Source organism: Octopus sinensis, linkage group LG9, assembly GCF_006345805.1.
Source record: "Octopus sinensis linkage group LG9, ASM634580v1, whole genome shotgun sequence".
Lineage (NCBI taxonomy): Eukaryota > Metazoa > Mollusca > Cephalopoda > Octopoda > Octopodidae > Octopus > Octopus sinensis.
This window is the reverse complement of record NC_043005.1, coordinates 7,349,871-7,366,159: the sequence shown is the minus strand read 5'-3', so window position 1 is coordinate 7,366,159 and position 16,289 is coordinate 7,349,871. Positions and strand designations below refer to the sequence as shown.

Below are 16,289 nucleotides of genomic sequence, written 5' to 3'. Positions count from 1 at the left end.
TATTGCCCTTTTTCTTTCCTTTAAAAATCGGCACGAACTTTCCGGACAACCCAATATTAAAGACTTAAAGAAGATATTTCAAAAATGGAAACAAAGCCTAAAAATTAAGATGTCCAAAATTAAACCTAGCAATGACAAAAGTTTAAGTTAGTAGAAGCCTGCAGTCATCTGGAAAATGCCTATGCTTGATATGTAGTAAATAGGTAGGTAGGAATGCCATGCAGTGTACCTAGTGTAAACTGTTGTAGGTACACAAGACATACAGTGGTATCATATTTAGGCTGAAAGAAAAGAAAGACCTCATCCATAGCAGATGTGCAAGAGTAGTCAGCAGAAAGAGTCGCTTATAAAAGAATATTTCCAAATGTTTAAAAGGCTTCCCTCAAGTGCTAGAGGCAAATAAGAGAGAGAGAGAATGTTTGAGAGAGAAGATGAACACACACTTACAGACTTTCATAAATGCATAGTAGATGAATAAACTTGTAGTAAGTCCTTTTACACACATACACGCACATGTGTGTCTCTTATCTTACTCATTTCAGTCATTGGACTGCGGCCATGCTGGAACTTGCTTCGAAGAGTTTTAGTTGAACAAATCAACCTCAGTACTTTACTTTTTAAGTTTGATACTTATTCTATCAGTCTCTTTTGCTGAATCACTAAGTTACAGGAATGTAAACAAACCAAGGCTAGTTGCCAAGAGATGGTTGGGAGACAGACACACACACACACACACTCTCTCTCTCTCTCTCTCTTTTATGCGCACATATATAAATGACGGGCTTCAACACAGTTTCTTTGTATCAAATTCACTAACAAGGCATTGGTCAACCCAAGGCTATTGTAGAAAACATTTGACCAAGTGCTGTGCTGTGTGACTGAACCTGAAGCCCCATGGTTGCAAAGAAAGCTTTGGTTTCCTTGTAAAAAAATAGGTTATTGTTTTATTAATTTGAAATATCATGATAAAGTTATTTGAACATTAATTAATTTAAATACATCATTTTGAAAAGAAATTATTTTTTCTTCCAGGTGCTATTGTGGTATTTATTGAATTCAATAAAGATATCATAGAAGCAAGGTATTTATTTACATATCTTTTACTAGAGCTTTCCTGTTAAAAAATATATCAGTTTGACAGAAAAATACATGTATTTTAACAAAAATTCCTGTCTCAAAAGGATTGGCCAAGATTACACTATAATAGTAAATAAATCTTTATTGAACAATGTAATTTTAAATCAGATCTTGAATTTTATTTTTTATTTATAAAGTTTCAATTGAAATTTAAAACCCATAAAACAGATGTTTAAATAGACTGAAATTGAAACTTGGAGACATTCGAATTCTAATGTCCTGTTTTATTAAAATTTGAACAAAGAAACTTAGCAGATACAAATAAGGATAATTAGCTATATCTCTATTTGTCCTTTGTGCTCTTTCCAAAATCTTTTATGCATCAAATACAATGATAATCCTTTTGCAATATCCAGCTCTCCTGTTAATCATCCCCATTTAAAGTCCATTTTCTATACTGCTATGGTTGGACAGTTTAACAGGAACTGGTAAGCCAAAGGACTGTCTGCTTTGGCATGATTTCTACAGTTGGATGTCCTTTCTAATTCTAACCATTTTACACATTGTAGTAAGTGAAAAAGTTAGTAAACTGTTAAATAATTGAAAAACTTATCACAGTAGATTTTGAAGTTCATTGGTTCACTCTTACTTTATATGTAAAATGTTCATTAAAGAAATTATACAGATTCTTAGAGTTATCTCTAATAAAGGCCATATTTTTTGTATTATCATCTATCACCCATTGCAGTGAAAAGCTTTCATACACTGCCTTTAATTCTTAAAAAAGAAAATAGTTTTTGTTATGGCAGTGATTTAAGACCATTGCAATATTTATGCCATTTCAAAATATGTTTGACTGCTTCTTATGATCTATCTAAAAACTTTTCTCCTCTCTTATGCTACAGTTCCATCTTAACCCTCACAGATTACTGTTTGATTGTCTTTTAGTTCTGCCTGCCATCTATTATTAATAACCAATTCTAAAAATATTTTCTTAACTAATTTTGTAATTTAATATCATTATATTTTTTTGTTTTACTATCTGTATTGACATTCTTGTTTGTTGATTTAATATGTTATTTAAGCACACTTTAGTTAATTGATTATGGTCAGTTCATATCTGCAGTAAAATCAAATAATTTTCTTACATCTCTATTATGCTTATTTGCTTACATATATTCAAATAGCTTTTATAATCACTCTTATGTGACACTCCAACTCAGTTCTTACAATATAATTGCTCTCCAAACCAGTGCTTTGGTTATCATTCATCTACCTACTATCTGCCTGTACTTCTTATATAATAATAATAATAATAATAATAAAAACATTGTGTACAGTGCTCAGGTGCACTACAACTCATCTAAAGTGTATGTATAATCAGGTGTAGTTTCGGCGGATTTCGGAAAGCATGAGGGCCGTAAAGGATGCAGTGTCATGGCAGTCAACAACTGACGCTGGCAGTTTGTTCCATGCTTCAGCAACTCTGAACGTGAAAAAATGTTTCCGAAAGTCATGGGAGCTGTGTTGTTTTCTGACTTTGTAGGCATGTCCACGTGTGTTAGACACATGAAGATCAAAAAGGTGTTCAGTGTTGTTGTTGGTGAGGTGGTTGATAACTTTGTGGGTGTTTACCAAGTCCGTCGCCAGATGCCGGAGCTTCAGTGAATCCATGCCCAGGGAAACAAGGCGCTCAGAGTATCTATATCAGATCTGAAAAATATTGTATTCCCAAATTGATTTTGTTTCCAAATTATTTGTACTGCTAATTTTACACTAGAACATCCTTATACATATTAGCAACTGATTCCTGATTGGTATTTGAAACAAATGGTTGCGTGAAAATATGTTTCACAGACAAAAACCTTTGATTGCCTAATTGTGAATAACTCTTCGGATAAAACTAAATTTAGCTTATTCTGTATATAACATGCCTCAATCTATGTACTCTTTTGGAGTACTTGATTATGACTCTCAGATATCTGTAGTCTGCTTCTGGCACAGATCTCATTATCTGGTAATTTGTAATTAACTTCTGGTAACATAAATGTTATTGTTCTATTATTTTAATCAATCAAGTTCATCATCGTCATCATCATCATCGTTTAACATCTGTTCTTCATGCTAGCATGGGTTGGACGGTTCGACCGGGGATCTGGGAAGCCAGAAGGCTGCACCAGGCTCCGGTCTTATCTGGCAATGTTTCTACAGCTGGATGCCCTTCCTAACGCCAACCACTCCGTGAGTGTAGTGGGTGCTTTTTACGTGCCACCCGCACAGGTGTCAGGCGAGGCTGGCAACGGCCACGGTCGGATTGGTGCATTTTACATGCCACCGGCACGGAAGCCAGTCGAGGTGGCGCTGGCATCAGCCACAATTCGGATAGTGCTTTTTACGTACCACCAGTCCAGGGGTCCTGGCATCTGCTTGGTGCCAGTCATAGGATTGGTTCAATTTCGATTTCTGTCTTGCATATTTTATTCCAATATTTCTCTTCCAAATATAATGGCTTTTGTAGGTGGAATTTTTGCTAGTGTATTTTTTTAATATCTAGTTTAGTTAATATTAGTAATGACAATGCTGTCAACAATACTGAAACATCGTTCATAGTGTGCAGCTACTGTTGTGTTTATTCATCGAAAGCTACTATGATAGTATTGTTCAATTGTGCACAGTATTAAGGGTATGATATCCTAGATTTAGGAAACAAATTTTGGGGTCAGTGAAAGGTAAAGAATTGAAGATAGGAAAATCCTGCCGCAAGGATTGTTCTTAATGTTGTCTGTTTTGTGAAAGTTATTGTAGTGAAAAATAGTTACCAGTTACATCTAGTCTTAGGAAGAGGTGAGTGATCTCCAGTTCTGTCTTAAATTTAGCTCTTTATCTTGACATAGAGCAAAAGTAGAGAAATAAAAAAAATCTAAGTACTCAACTTTTAAAACTAAAACTTTTCCAAGAATACTTTTATTTATTTATCAAACTACTTCTACTATTTTTTTTTTTCAGTAAAATTGAATTACTTTACTATAATTATATATTCAGGTAAGTTTTGGTAATTCTCATTAATATATATAAAAAATTTACAGGATTCTTATACACTTGGCCTCTTATATGCAGAATGAATGCAATACAGCTTTTTCTTTTTTATCTTTTTACTTGTTTCAGTCATTAGACCGCGACCATGCTGGGGCACTGCCTTGAGGAATTTTAGTTGAACTAATCAATCACAATACTTATTTTCTTTTAAAGCTTGGTACTTATTCTGTTGGTCTCTTTTGCCAAACTGCTAAGTTATGGTTGTAAAGCAGTGGTCTCACACACACACACACACACACACACAGACACAAAGACACAGACAGACAGACAGACACACATACACACAATAAGCTACTTTCAGTTTCCAGCTACCAAATCCACTCACAAGGTTTTGGTCAGCCTGAGGCTATAGCAGAAGGCACTTGCTCAAGGTCCCACACGGTGGGAGTGAATCTAGAACCATGTTGGGAAGCAAATTTCTTACTACACTACACTCTATGTTCATTTAAGTCAAGCTCATTAAAACAGAAGCTAAGGGGATACAAAACGAAATTCTGTGGAGCCTCTTGTTCACCATTTTCATATTTCAAGCACATGTATTGCACTTCATCATTGGCTTCCTGTTTACTAATCACAAATATGAGGTGGTATCATTAGTTCTGTAGTGCATCACCAGATGGCAGCACATGGCTGCATGCGCAGTGAGAGCTTGCAGTGACCACCATGAGGCAGTGTGGCAAGTGACATCGCTATGTTTACTTCACAAGTTGTGAAATTTGTGTCTTTGTGATCATGTGGAAGCTGTGGTCTGTGATTTCGTCATGGATAGAAACAAGTGCCAACGGGAAATTTTGTGTTAAACTTGGGAAGTCTGCTACAAAGACATTGAGCATGTTTCGGCAAGTTTATGGTGATGAGACAATGGGTTGTACACAATGTTTCGATTGGCACGGGCGCTTTAAAACCAGAAGAACATCCCTGGAAGATGATGAGCGATCTGGAAGATCTTCCACAAGCGTCACCCCTGGGAATCATCATCATCATCATCATCATCATCGTAAAACGTCCGCTTTCCATGCTAGCATGGGTTGGACGGTTCAACTGGGGTCTGGGAAGCCAGAAGGCTGCACCAGGCTCCAGTCTGATCTGGCAGTGTTTCTACAGCGGATGCCCTTCCTAACGCCAACCACTCCGTGAGTGTAGTGGGTGCTTTTTACGTGCCACCGGCACAGGTGCCAGACGAGTCTGGCAAACGGCCACGATCGGATGGTGCTTTTTACGTGCCACCAGCACGGAGGCCAGTGGGAGCGGTGCTGGCAACGGCCACATTCGGATGGTTCTCTTACGTGCCACCGGCACTGGTATCACAACTACAATTTCCATTGATTTAGAAAATTCCTCAGCTTGTGCATGAGGATCATTGGAGGACAATCAACGATGTTTTGAAGCATTGGAGGGAGGACATTTGGTGAAGGCAACTGGATCTGTGAAGCACAAAGAATTCTTTACAATGACAATGCACCCTGTCACCGAGCCCTCCTCACTCATAAATTTATCTCCAAAAACAACATGGAATCACTTCTGTACCTCCGCTATTCACCAGATACAGAACCTGCAGACTTTCATCACTTCCTCAAGATAAATATCCAACTCAAAGGTCGCTGTTTTAACACCACTGTCAAGATCCAGGGCAAATCACAGAAGGTTCTTGATCCACTTACGGAAAACAACTTCCCAGATTCCAAAAGTGGCAGGAACACTGGGACAGGTATATTGCTGTACAAGGTGACTATTTCGAAGGGTGTGATGTTAAAACTTTGGTAAATAAGTTATTTTTTTACTAAACATAACTAGTTAGGCGCAGGAGTGGCTGTGTGGTAAGTAGCTTGCTTACCAACCACATGGTTCCGGGTTCAGTCCCACTGCGTGGCACCTTGGGAAAGTGTTTTCTACTATAGCCTCGGGCTGACCAATGCCATGTGAGTGGATTTGGTAGACGGAAACTGAAAGACGCCTGTCGTATATATGCATATATATATATATATGTTTGTGTGTCTGTGTTTGTCCCCCCAACATCGCTTGACAACCGATGCTGGTGTGTTTACGTCCCCGTAACTTAGCGGTTTGGCAAAAGAGACCGATAGAATAAGTACTAGGCTTACAAAGAATAAGTCCTGGGGTCGATTTGCTCGACTAAAGGCAGTGCTCCAGCATGGCCGCAGTCAAATGACTGAAACAAGTAAAAGAGAGAAAAGAGAAAGAGAGAGTCTGGGAACATTTGATATCATTTTGTACACCATATTTTTAAAGAAAAAGGAAAGTACAATATTCATGTTTTTCCCAAAGGCTTTAACATTGTAAATAAAAAAGATTCAAAGAGAAATTGAAACTATGTCAGGATTTGGGTTGCCACTTATAATTCCTTTTCTGTGGCTAAGCTCATTAATGCTTTCTTACACTTTATAAGCCAGATTTTATTGGGAAGGAATGTAATTGATTGAGTTAACTCCCTAACATAAGCATTATTTTAATGCAGAATGTAGAATAAAATTTACCAATTTATAAATATATTATTTATTGTATTTTGATTGTTTGATCTTTACCTATTTCAGTGTAATTTTCTTCATTCCGGGCAGTTACCTTTTAGGTAAGGTCATTACGTTTTTTAGAAATTAATCTTAACTTGACAGTATATTTTATTTTACCATCTCAGAAGTGTGTATATTCTTTTCTACTCTAGGCACAAGGCCCAAAATTTTGGGGGAGTGGCCAGTCGATTAGATCGACCCCAGTTTGCAACTGGTACTTAATTTATCGACCCCGAAAGGATGAAAGGCAAAGTTGACCTCAGCGGAATTTCAACTCAGAATGTAAAAGACATGAAATATTGCTAAGCGTTTTGCCTGGCATGCTAACGTTTCTGACAGCCCACCAACTTCTATAAAGAATATATTAAATATCCTATGTGTTTTTAATTACGAATACTTTATATTAATCAGCAGAAGAATCATTATATTTAACTGATTTTTGTCAAATATTTTCTTTTACTTGTTTCAGTTATTTGATTGTGACCCTGTTGGGGCACCGCCTTGAAGGGTTTTAGTTGAACAAATCAACCCCAGAACGTTTTTTTAAGCCTAGTACTTATTCTTCTGAGGCACAAGTCCGGGCAAGGTTGTTTATGGAAGACCAGCTGTCATCCATGCATATCAGCCTCCTCTCTCCACCCTTCCAGTATTATCCAAGGGAAAGGCAAAGGGACCGATACAGCTTGGCACCTGTGATGTTGCAACTCATTTCTACAGCTGAATGAAATGGAGCAATGTGAAGTAAAGTGTCTTGCTCAAGAACACAACACACAGCCTGATCTGGGAATCAAACTCACTACCTCATGATTGTTAGCCTGATGCTCTAACCACTGAGCCATGTGCCTTCACATTTCAAGGTACTTAAATTAAACAAGCAGTCTATGCTGTCAGAAATTGAAAATACTGAATACACAATTATTGTCTTTCCAAGGCAAATGATCTTATTCAAATTTAGATAAGTGTATGTATACATGTAATGGAGAGGTGAGAATATCAAATACTCTGTTCTTGTCTCTCCCTGTCATTTGAATTTATCCTAATTTGCAAATTTTATTAAGAGATTGTTCTCAATGCAGACCATGAGTTTCTTTAACCAGCATCAGTTGTTAGTTGTCGGAGCACTGCATCCGTCAAAACTTCCATGCTTTCTGAGATTCACCAACACTACACCTGATTTTCTCCCCTCCATACACACACAAGCATGTATCTGACTCATACATTGTTCGCTTTCCAGACATTTTTACATTACTGCATGTACTTTATATGCACTTTCTGACAAGTTGTGGTGCACCTGAGCACTGTATAAAATAATTTCATTATTATCATTATTATTTAAGACTGGTTTTTATTTTAGGACAAGATATCAGAAAATCTTATTGTGTTACTGAAATGATCAGGATGAATTATAGACAACAATTCATTTCCTGATAATTTTTCTGGTTATAATTACTGCTGTAAAGTTTAGAGAGAAAAATAGAGAAAGATAATAAATGCATCATTGAAAATTTGGCAGTTATTTTGTTTGTAGTTGTATCATCATCATCGTCATCATCATCATCGGTTAACGTCCGTTTTCCGTGCTAGCAAGGGTTGGACGGTTCGACCGGGGTCTGGGAAGCCAGGGGCAGCACCAGGCTCCAGTCTGATCTGGCAGTGTTTCTACAGCTGGATGTCCTTCCTAACGCCAACCACTCCGCGAGTGTAGTGGGTGCTTTCTACGTGCCACCTGCACAGGTGCCATGGGGGGGGGGGTCTGCATCGGCCACGATCGGTTGGTGCTTTTAACGTGCCACCGGCACGGAAGCCAGCCAAGGCGGCGCTGGCATCGACCACGTTCGGATGTTGCTTTTTATGTGCCACCGGCACAGAAGCCAGTCGAGGCGGTGCTGGCATCGGCCACGTTCGGATGGTGCTTTTTATGTGCCACCGGCACAGAAGCCAGTCGAGGCGGCGCTGGCATCGGCCACGTTCGGATGGTGCTTTTTATGTGCCACCGGCACAGAAGCCAGTCGAGGCGGTGCTGGCATCGGCCACGTTCGGATGGTGCTTTTTATGTGCCACCGACACAGGTATCACAACTGCTATTTCCATTGATATCATTAAATATATAGCATTGGGGTTATTAGAAAATTTGAAAACAAATTAAGACTAGAAGAAAGGTATGGAAATTAAAGGATCTATCTGTTACACGTGATGATGAAAATATTGATAGATACATATACAACTGTTTTCTTACAGGAGATATTTTCGAAGCAGCTAACTTCAAACACTTATATTTATATAAATTTTATATGGGTTGCCTTGCAAGGTAAGTACTTAATATTTTTATTATTTTTTTTTTTATACATTTTTATATTATTTTTTATTATAGTTTGTTGTTATGAATCCACCCCATTTCATAACAACCTATGTAATGTAGAACTAAATGTTTCTGAAGAAATCAACTCTTAGTTTTATGTATTTATATATTTGTTTTATTTTTGTTACATATTTACTCTATAATTGAACCTTGCCAGCTTTGAATGAACAGAGTGGCTTCACTCTGCATGCTTTAACTACATTACTATGGCAACAGTCTGGGTACTTATTGATCAGCTATTGCAATATGTTTATTATAATTTGTGGAGGTGCAATGGCCCAGTGGTTAGAGCAGCGGACTTGCGGTCATAGGATCGCGGTTTCGATTCCCAGACCGGGCGTTGTGAGTGTTTATTGAGCGAAAACACCTAAAGCTCCACGAGGCTCTGGCAGGGGATGGTGATGATCCCTGCTGTACTCTTTCACCACAACTTTCTCTCACTCTTACTTCCTGTTTCTGTTGTACCTGTATTTCAAAGGGCCGGCCTTGTCACTCTCTGTGTCACGCTGAATATCCCCGAGAACTACGTTAAGGGTACACGCGTCTGTGGAGTGCTCAGCCACTTACACGTTAATTTCACGAGCAGGCTGTTCCGTTGATTCGGATCAACCGGAACCCTCGTCGTCGTAACCGACGGAGTGCTTCCATCCATTATAATTTATATGTTTTATAGCTAACTTTAGTTTAATAAAATCTCTTAAAAATAGAATTCATTAAAATTCAAATGACTTTAAAAGTAATTTTTTCATACTTTTATTTCTATGTATTTTTAAGTGGAATTTTAGGAACTATATTGAATTTGTTACGAATAAGTCTTCAGGAGAATTCTGAATTTTTGGTTTATAACAGATTACTTCCAATAGCACATGTAAGTTTCCAGAATTTGTTTTTTAGATTTATTGAAATGTTTTCCATGCTTCATTGATAGAATCTGTTTGGTGCTACTGTAGTAAATGTCTGCTGCTGTGTCAGTAGTCGGTGCTGTGAAATAACATGGTCTGTTTACTGAGATCTCAGCAGGTTTTGTGACCTTTCATGGTAGGAATTTATTACCTGTGCGTACCTTTTTTTTTTCTTTTACACGTTTGATCTGAGTGCTTCTGACTATACCATTCGATTACCATTTTGACTTGAGTTTTTCTGACCATACTTATTTACTTATTTTTGTTTTACCCTTTTGACCTGAATGTGACCTTTCATGGTAGGAATTTATTACCTGTGCTTACCTATTTTTTTTTTAACCCTTTTAACCCGAGTGCTCCTGACCATGCTTATTTTTCTTTCTACCTTTCTGACCTGAATGCCCCTGACTTGTCTATGTAAAAGAGTAATAATCCAACGCCTACATCCTCTTCAAATTGAAGTTGATAACCATCAGTGTAACACATTTTACCCACTATAATGCCATTAAAAGATTTCCAAACATGTGTCATTTTGATAGAGAAAACAGCAGTTGCATTTTTATAGGAAACCAATCTTCTGGATACACCACAAGAAGCAGATGCTTCAAGTTCGTCAATTTATGTTTCATAAACCAGAAGTAACTAAAAACCATAGACTGATTTCAATTCTGTCTGCAAGTTAAAATATATTTGGTCATTTTTGCTTCTTCTTGAGAAGTGGTCTGATGAAAGATTTTTTTCTTAAACTTCAATTTTTGTGCTGAGATTTAAGTAACATCTGCAATGAGATATTATTCAATGTATTGTTTGTAAAAATAGTGAAAATATTCTACTTTCTATCACCTAATTCTTCTGCAGTTTTCCATTGCTATATAACTTTTGCAAGATGAAATGTCCTTATGTAAATTTTTACAAAGCTTTGATGAAGAAAAGAAGTGAAAAAAATATATATAGTGTTCTGTATAACCCTTATTGTTTAATAAGTATGTAATTAATATATCTTGTCTCTAGAAAATAATGTTGATACTTCTCAAACTTTATCATTTTAAAATAATCTTTACTTCAGAAATTCTGTTAAAATATACTGTTTTAAGAAAGGAAGCTCTGAATTGAGATCACAAAAGAAGGGCAGTATCTTTGATCTTAATGTAGGGTCTCTGAAACTGGTGTGGTGGGGAAAGGAGGAGTAAACCACAGCTTCCAGGCTATCCTCAAACCCTCCGGTTTCAATGATTGCAACAGAGTAAACTCTGCCAAAGGCATTCACGAGCCAGATCATGATTATTTGGTATATGGCTGCATATCAAACTGTATATATTTTTTTTGTTTTGTTATTACTAGAAACTGCTGTGAGGGACCAGGTCCTAGCTTCATGAAAATGCTGCAATCATTTTAGTCCCAACCCATAGTCTCTGATCAAATCACTTGTTTTGCAAGTGTACCTCTGTGATGTTAATACCTTCTTTTACAATAATTACCTACTACCTGACATAATATATTTTGCTCAGTTTTCCCACTGTTTTAGCTGCTGGATTACTAACCTTAAGATCATGAGTTGAAGCCTAAACTGTGTTGTAGATTTAGATGAGATACTTTAACCTACTTACCTCAGTATATCTAGGTGGTAAATAGGTTTTATTCCAAATTTCTGATTAAATAATCGTAAATTCTTTGAAATGTATGGATAATATTTTGATTCTTAAAACCAATCATGTCATTTAAATATTTGTTTATATGTTCATTTTGAGTTGAGTAACATTAAATGTTTATTGTAAATAATTATCTAATTAACTGTTTTTGTCTCTACCTGTGTAGATTATGGCAAGTTTTCTATCACTACTATTTTTTGAATTCCATACGACAGCTGAACATAACATTTGGTAATTAGTATTTTTTTTCTACTCATTATAAATACACAATCACTAATGTCTCTATCATCATGATCACGGCCACAATTGCATAAATTCTCCTGATAATTGCCACAGTAGAATTGCAATAGTTATTCACTGTGTCAGTTTTATTTGACCTAATTTTTAAAAAAAGTTACATACATCTATCTATTTCCTAAACATTTTTTCATGCTAAGAGTTACTGAAGCATGGAACAAACTGCCGTCATCAGTTGTTAGTTGTCGGAGCACTGCATCCTTCAAGACTTCCATGCTTTCTGAGATTCGCCAACACTACACCTGATTTTCTCCCCTCCATACACACACAAGCATGTATCTGACTCGTACATTGTTCGCTTTCCAGACATTTTTACATTACTGCATGTACTTTATATGCACTTTCTGACAAGTTGTGGTGCACCTGAGCACTGTATACAATAATTTCATTATTATTATTATTATTTTAAATCATAACTAAATGTGCATCATTCCAACTATTTCTTGTTTTACCATTTTCCATGGTGCTAAAGATGCACTTTTTTCAGGAATAAACAGCCAAATCATCCTATGTCTTATCACTAAAAGGTCAAGTTCTAAAATTAAATTTTTACGGTTGGATGCAACCCTTACAAGAATCCTTGTCTTCTTATATAAGCCTACAGTTATAATTCACAGGTAATAACTATATCCTAGTACAATGGTTAACATATTTATTAGTTTAGTAAAGTAGTCTTTACTATTCTGAAATTTTGGGGGAGTGGGGCCAGTTGATTAGATCAACCCCAATATGCAACTGATATTTAATTTATCACACCCAAAAGGATGAAAGGCAAAGTCGACCTCAGGGGAATTTGAATTCAGAACGTAAAGATAGACGAAATACATACAGCTAAGCATTTCGCCCGGTGTGCTAACGTTTCTGCCAGCTTGCCACCTTCTTAATAAGAAGTCTTCAAGGATTTACTGGCTTCACAGACTATTTGTCGACAAGCAGAAGTACCACTGCAAGAGACACCATTCTTTAGATGTCAGGTTAGTTATTTAGCTGACATTACCTTTTTACTACACTACGTAATAGCAACTAAACTCTTTTACTCTTTTACTTGTTTCAGTCATTTGACTGCGGCCATGCTGGAGCACCGCCTTTAATCGAGCAACTCGACCCCGGGACTTATTCTTTTTGTAAGCCCAGTACTTATTCTATCGGTTTCTTTTGCCGAACCGCTAAGTGACGGGGACGTAAACACACCAGCATCGGTTGTCAAGCAATGCTAGGGGGACAAACACAGACACACAAACAAACACACATACATATATATATTCACATATACGTCAGGCTTCTTTCAGTTTCCGTCTACCAAATCCACTCACAAGGCATTAGTCGGCCCGGGGCTATAGCAGAAGACACTTGCCCAAGATGCCATGCAGTGGGACTGAACCCGGAACCATGTGGTTGGTTAGCAAGCTACTTACCACACAGCCACTCCTGCTCCTAGTCATTTTTACAAAACAAAACTTCGATATGTTTATAGATCATCAAAAACATCTTTTCTAAAATGTACTTTGTTAATTATAGTGTGCGTCTTATCACCCGCGAGCCGCCGAATTAAATGCTTCTCAGCAGGTAACAGTGGTTTAGCGAAAACATCGCAGTTAACTCCCTTATATCGTCCTTGTACGACATTCTCTCTCTCTCTCTCTTTAAAGTAACATTGTTGTCTCCCTTACATTAAGTAACTAACGGAATGATTATCTTCGATCACTCTACCTACGGACATATAAAGATGCACCTCGGTTTTCTCAAGAAAATAAAAATGTAGGTAACCCCTGTCTCACATTCGGTGCTTGACCAATTTATCTATCACTACATGACCGTTCATATTCTGGTTATAAATTTTTCATATATACAGGAATTATGAAAATGTTGACTGATACTCTTTGGTAAACTATCCTGATAGGTTAAGCTGCTTACATAACACTACCAAATATCACCACTGGCCTTCGCCGAGATGTTAACGGTTTTTTTTTTTACATCCCTTGTTATTCTTTATTACAGTTACCTGTGTCTTTATTCTTTTTATAAAGTTACCGAAGTGGTAATTTATATCAAGAGAATCAAAAATCAAAATCAAAATCAAATTCAAACCAAATCAAATCAGATATCAGAATGCAGAACCAAAATCGAAGCCGATCAACATCAATGGAAATAGCAGCTGTGATACCAGTGCCGGTGACAAGTAAGCGAACCATCCGATCGTGGCCGTTGCCAGCGCCGCCCCGACTGGCCTCCGTGCCGGTGGCACGTAAAAAGCACCCACTACACTCACGGAATGGTTGGCGTTAGGAAGGGCATCCAGCCGTAGAAACACTGCCAGATCAGACTGGGCCTGATGCAGCCTTCTGGCTTCACAGACCCCAGTTGAACCGTCCAACCCATGCTAGCATGGAAAGCGGAGGCTAAACGATGATGATGATGATGACTGAAGTGGTAATTTATATCAAGAAAGCACTGCTGTAATGTATTGTTATCTTAGTAAAATAATTTCAACGATCAGATACAGCATTCGCATGCCAAAAACTTAGTATTTTTTCCATTTTTTGTCAGTGTACAGCTTCAGTGGACACAAATATGTCTATTAAGTACAGTATAATTATATTTGTAATTTATTACAATAATTACACGGGTATAACTATATTTGCAATTGGTAATATTTAGTTGCTAATCGTTCTAAAGAAATTTGAGAAACACTCTTGTAAGGATAGCGTAGGGGTTCACTTAGGGTACCAGTAAAGCCACCACAGCATCAAAACCACTTCTTGTTAGCAACGTGTCCAAAGCTTGAACTTAAACAAATAAGGCATGGTAGGATTTTTCAGACACTTTTTGTTGGGAGGGAATGGTATTTTCAATTGCAAAATTATTGATTTAGAACTAAATATATAGAGCAGAACAGTATTGCTAGCGAATTCCATTATGATCTTCCAAGTACCTATTTCCATAATATTATGCATTTTTATTTCCATCCTTGTCCATGTTTTTCCTTCATTATCACATAATGCTTGGATCTTTGTCCAGAACAATGAAAAAATGCAGGCGTGGCTGTGTGGTAGAAGTTTGCTTCCAATCCACATGGTGGTTCTGGGTTCAGTCCTAGAACGTAGCACCTTGGACAAGTGTCTTCTACTTTAGCCTTGGCCGACTAAAACCTTATGAGTGGATTTGGTAGATGGAAACTGAAAGAAACTCATCATATCTGTATCTGTCTCCCACCACTATTTAACAACTGGTGTTAGTGAGTTTATGTCACAGTTACCTAGTGGTTCAGCAGAGGAGATTGATATAATTAGTACCAGGCTTTAAAAGAAAGTACTAGGGCTGATTCATTCATCGAAAATTCTTCAAGGTGGTGCCCCAGCATGGCCACAGTCTTATGACTGAAACAAGTAAAAGATAAAGGATAACCCACAGATGTGTTTATGGATTGTGCATTACTCTTTACTCTTTTACTCATTTACTTGTTTCAGTCATTTGACTGTGGCCATGCTGGAGCACCACCTTTAGTCGAGCAAATCGACCCCGGGACTTATTTTTTGTAAGCCCAGTCTTACAAAAAATTCTATCGGTCTCTTTTTGCCGAACTGCTAAGTGACAGGGACCTAAACACACCAGCATCGGTTGTCAAGCAAAGCTAGGGGGACAAACACACATACACAAACACACACACACACATATATATATATATATATACATATATACGACAGGCTTCTTTCAGTTTCCGCCTACCAAATCCACTCACAAGGCTTTGGTCGGCCTGGGGCTATAGCAGAAGACACTTGCCCAAGATGCCACGCAGTGAGACTGAACCCGGAACCATGTGGTTGGTTAGCAAGCTACTTACCACACAGCCACTAGATAACTTATAGAATTTAAGGTGCTTTAATTTCCACTGAAATTTAAGGTGCTTTAATTTCCACTAATTATAGCATGAACTGGTTGGAAAAAGTTTGTGAAAATGCAGATGTTTGTAGACGTGACATTATTAAGTAGAAGTGAATAATAAAAAAATTATTAAAAAATTTTTTAATTTTATTGAAGCTAGAAATTGAAACAAATTTGAAGCATCATGTTTATTGTTTCTTTTCTCTCTACAGGATTGCCGCAGTTCAATTAGTATCTTTACTCGGAAATTTTACCAAACGGAAAGGAAATGAAGAGTAGTGTATTACACTAAAATGAATTAAAAAATTATTCATTATTTTGCTATTGGTATATATATATATATATATAATTATATAAAAATTTATATATAAAGAGACGAACACAGAAAACAGACAGGTCATTCGAAGCCTTTAATCTTCAGTCAGAAACCGGATCATCATAGCAAATTTCGGCTGATTAATTCTGATATTTGCTCCAACACGGCCAGCCCCAAGGAAAA

The 16,289-nt window shown here is 37.2% G+C and overlaps 1 protein-coding gene across 14 annotated transcripts in view; it reads left to right on the top strand.

The window, feature by feature from the left end:
- LOC115215817 (transmembrane protein 241) overlaps window positions 1–16,089 on the top strand; it is a 61,799-nt gene extending 45,710 nt beyond the window's left edge. For 12 of the 14 annotated variants that reach the window (XM_036505756.1, XM_036505752.1, XM_036505753.1 and 9 more), the window contains 7 exons: window positions 1,033–1,081; window positions 4,084–4,119; window positions 6,726–6,760; window positions 8,940–9,009; window positions 9,835–9,928; window positions 11,778–11,842; window positions 16,003–16,089. In XM_036505756.1, the coding sequence (XP_036361649.1) occupies window positions 1,033–1,081; window positions 4,084–4,119; window positions 6,726–6,760; window positions 8,940–9,009; window positions 9,835–9,928; window positions 11,778–11,842; window positions 16,003–16,069 (416 nt within the window). In that variant the 3' untranslated portion in view covers window positions 16,070–16,089. Of the gene's footprint in view, window positions 1–1,032; window positions 1,082–4,083; window positions 4,120–6,720; window positions 6,761–8,939; window positions 9,010–9,834; window positions 9,929–11,777; window positions 11,843–16,002 lie in introns of all 14 variants that reach the window. The other 2 variants (XM_036505757.1, XM_036505758.1) reach the window with 2 other exon arrangements.
- Window positions 16,090–16,289: the final 200 nt, after the last annotated feature.